General features: G+C 53.3%; 1 protein-coding gene across 1 annotated transcript; it reads left to right on the forward strand.

Annotated features, from left to right (window-relative positions):
* Nucleotides 1-527: 527 nt before the first annotated feature.
* Nucleotides 528-1,295, forward strand: LOC124647481 (zinc finger protein ZAT3-like). The gene has a single exon (XM_047187419.1). It carries the CDS (start codon nucleotides 528-530, stop codon nucleotides 1,293-1,295), a length of 768 nt encoding a protein of 255 aa, XP_047043375.1.
* The last annotated feature ends 299 nt before the right edge of the window (nucleotides 1,296-1,594 follow it).

The following is a 1,594-nucleotide window of genomic DNA, read 5'->3' on the forward strand; positions in this document are numbered from 1 at the left end:
TTCCATTTTTTGCCGTGTTCTTTTTGTGCCCTTTGCCGTGTTCTGGTTTTTGTCGATATTTGCCGTGTTTGTATTTTTTTTTGCCGTGATCATTTTGGGGGCACACAGGAGAGCTCACCTTTGCCGTGTTCCGGGCTATGATGCACATGGCAAAAAAATTGAAACACGGCAAAATCCGTTTTTCTCTTAGTGATAACCACTAATTCATCATTGCTCTGTTGCGGGATTTTTATTTACTTCTGAGAGAAACAGCTACTTATATATTCCTCGACAATGTATTTTTTTAGAAAATTCCATGACAATGTTAACACTATATTGTTGCGGTAATTTGGGTGTTCATTTGGTGTCTCGAATTGAATTTTTTTTGAAGCTTAAGAAAAGATAGGAATTGGGCCGAGTGGGCTGGTTACGCTGCACGCCTGAAGACCCCTCGTCCGTGGGTTTAATTCACACACGAACACGACTGATAGCGGTTTCTCTATTTCCATTTCCATTTCCCTCTCCCAACCACCTCCCGTGCGAACTCCATGGAACCTCCTCCTGATCCTGCTGCTGGTCCTCTTCCGGCGCCACCGCAGCCCCATGAGACTACGCTCACGCTCACTCTAGCGCTGTCCCCTCCTGCGCTGATCCCGCCGAAGCCGCGGCCGCGGAGGCCCAGGGCCGAGGGCGGTGCCAGCCCCAGGTCGCGATTCTCGCTCACCGGTGACACGCCGCCTTGCAGTGAGTGCGGAAAGTGCTTCCCTTCAGCAAAGGCGCTCTTCGGTCACATGCGCTGCCACCCGGAGCGCCCGTGGCGCGGGATCACGCCTCCGTCGTCGCCGCACTCTCGCCACGGCGCCGCCGTCGGGCAGTTCACCGTGCAGGAGCGCGACGTCGCCAACAGCCTCCTGATGCTCTCTGGCGCGCGGACCGGCGCTGGTAAAGGAAAGAAGACCGTCAACGTTTCGGCCATTACTCCTAGCGCGACGACGGAGAGCTGCGGCACGTCGGCGTCGGCGGCGCCAACGGGGCAGGTCAACTTGGACGACCACAAGTGCAGCGTCTGCGACCGCGGGTTCGCCAGTGGGCAGGCGCTCGGCGGGCACAAGCGGTGCCACTGGGATAAGGCCTGCGCGGGGGTGGTGGTGATCGCCACTCCTGCCGGCAGCGGCGCGTCTCCAATGTCGTCCTCGGAGGCGGCGGTGCTAGACCTCAACCTGCCACCGTCGCCGAGACTAGGGACACTTCCGGTGCTGACGAGCGACCAAGGAAGCAGCCTGAATGACATGCTGGATTTGAAGCTTGGGTATTAGGATTTACGGCTAGCTGGCTGATCGAGTTTCAAAGCTTCACTATGCATGCTAACTATAGTAGCTACGTTTGATGTGTGTATGAATGTATGTAAGTAGTGTATATCTGTATATTGATGTCTGCTTGGTTTTCTCTTAGGTGTGCTGATGCAGAAAGGACGTTTTCTAATCCTTCTGAATCGACTTTCGGTTGCTTAAGTTGAAGTATGTGATGTACTAAGTGTAAAATACCCAGTTGTACGTGTGTATAAAATAGTGATGTATATGTGTGAGTAGCTAATACGGAGGTAATATGTAATGAT

This window comes from Lolium rigidum, chromosome 4, assembly GCF_022539505.1.
Source record: "Lolium rigidum isolate FL_2022 chromosome 4, APGP_CSIRO_Lrig_0.1, whole genome shotgun sequence".
NCBI lineage: Eukaryota > Viridiplantae > Streptophyta > Magnoliopsida > Poales > Poaceae > Lolium > Lolium rigidum.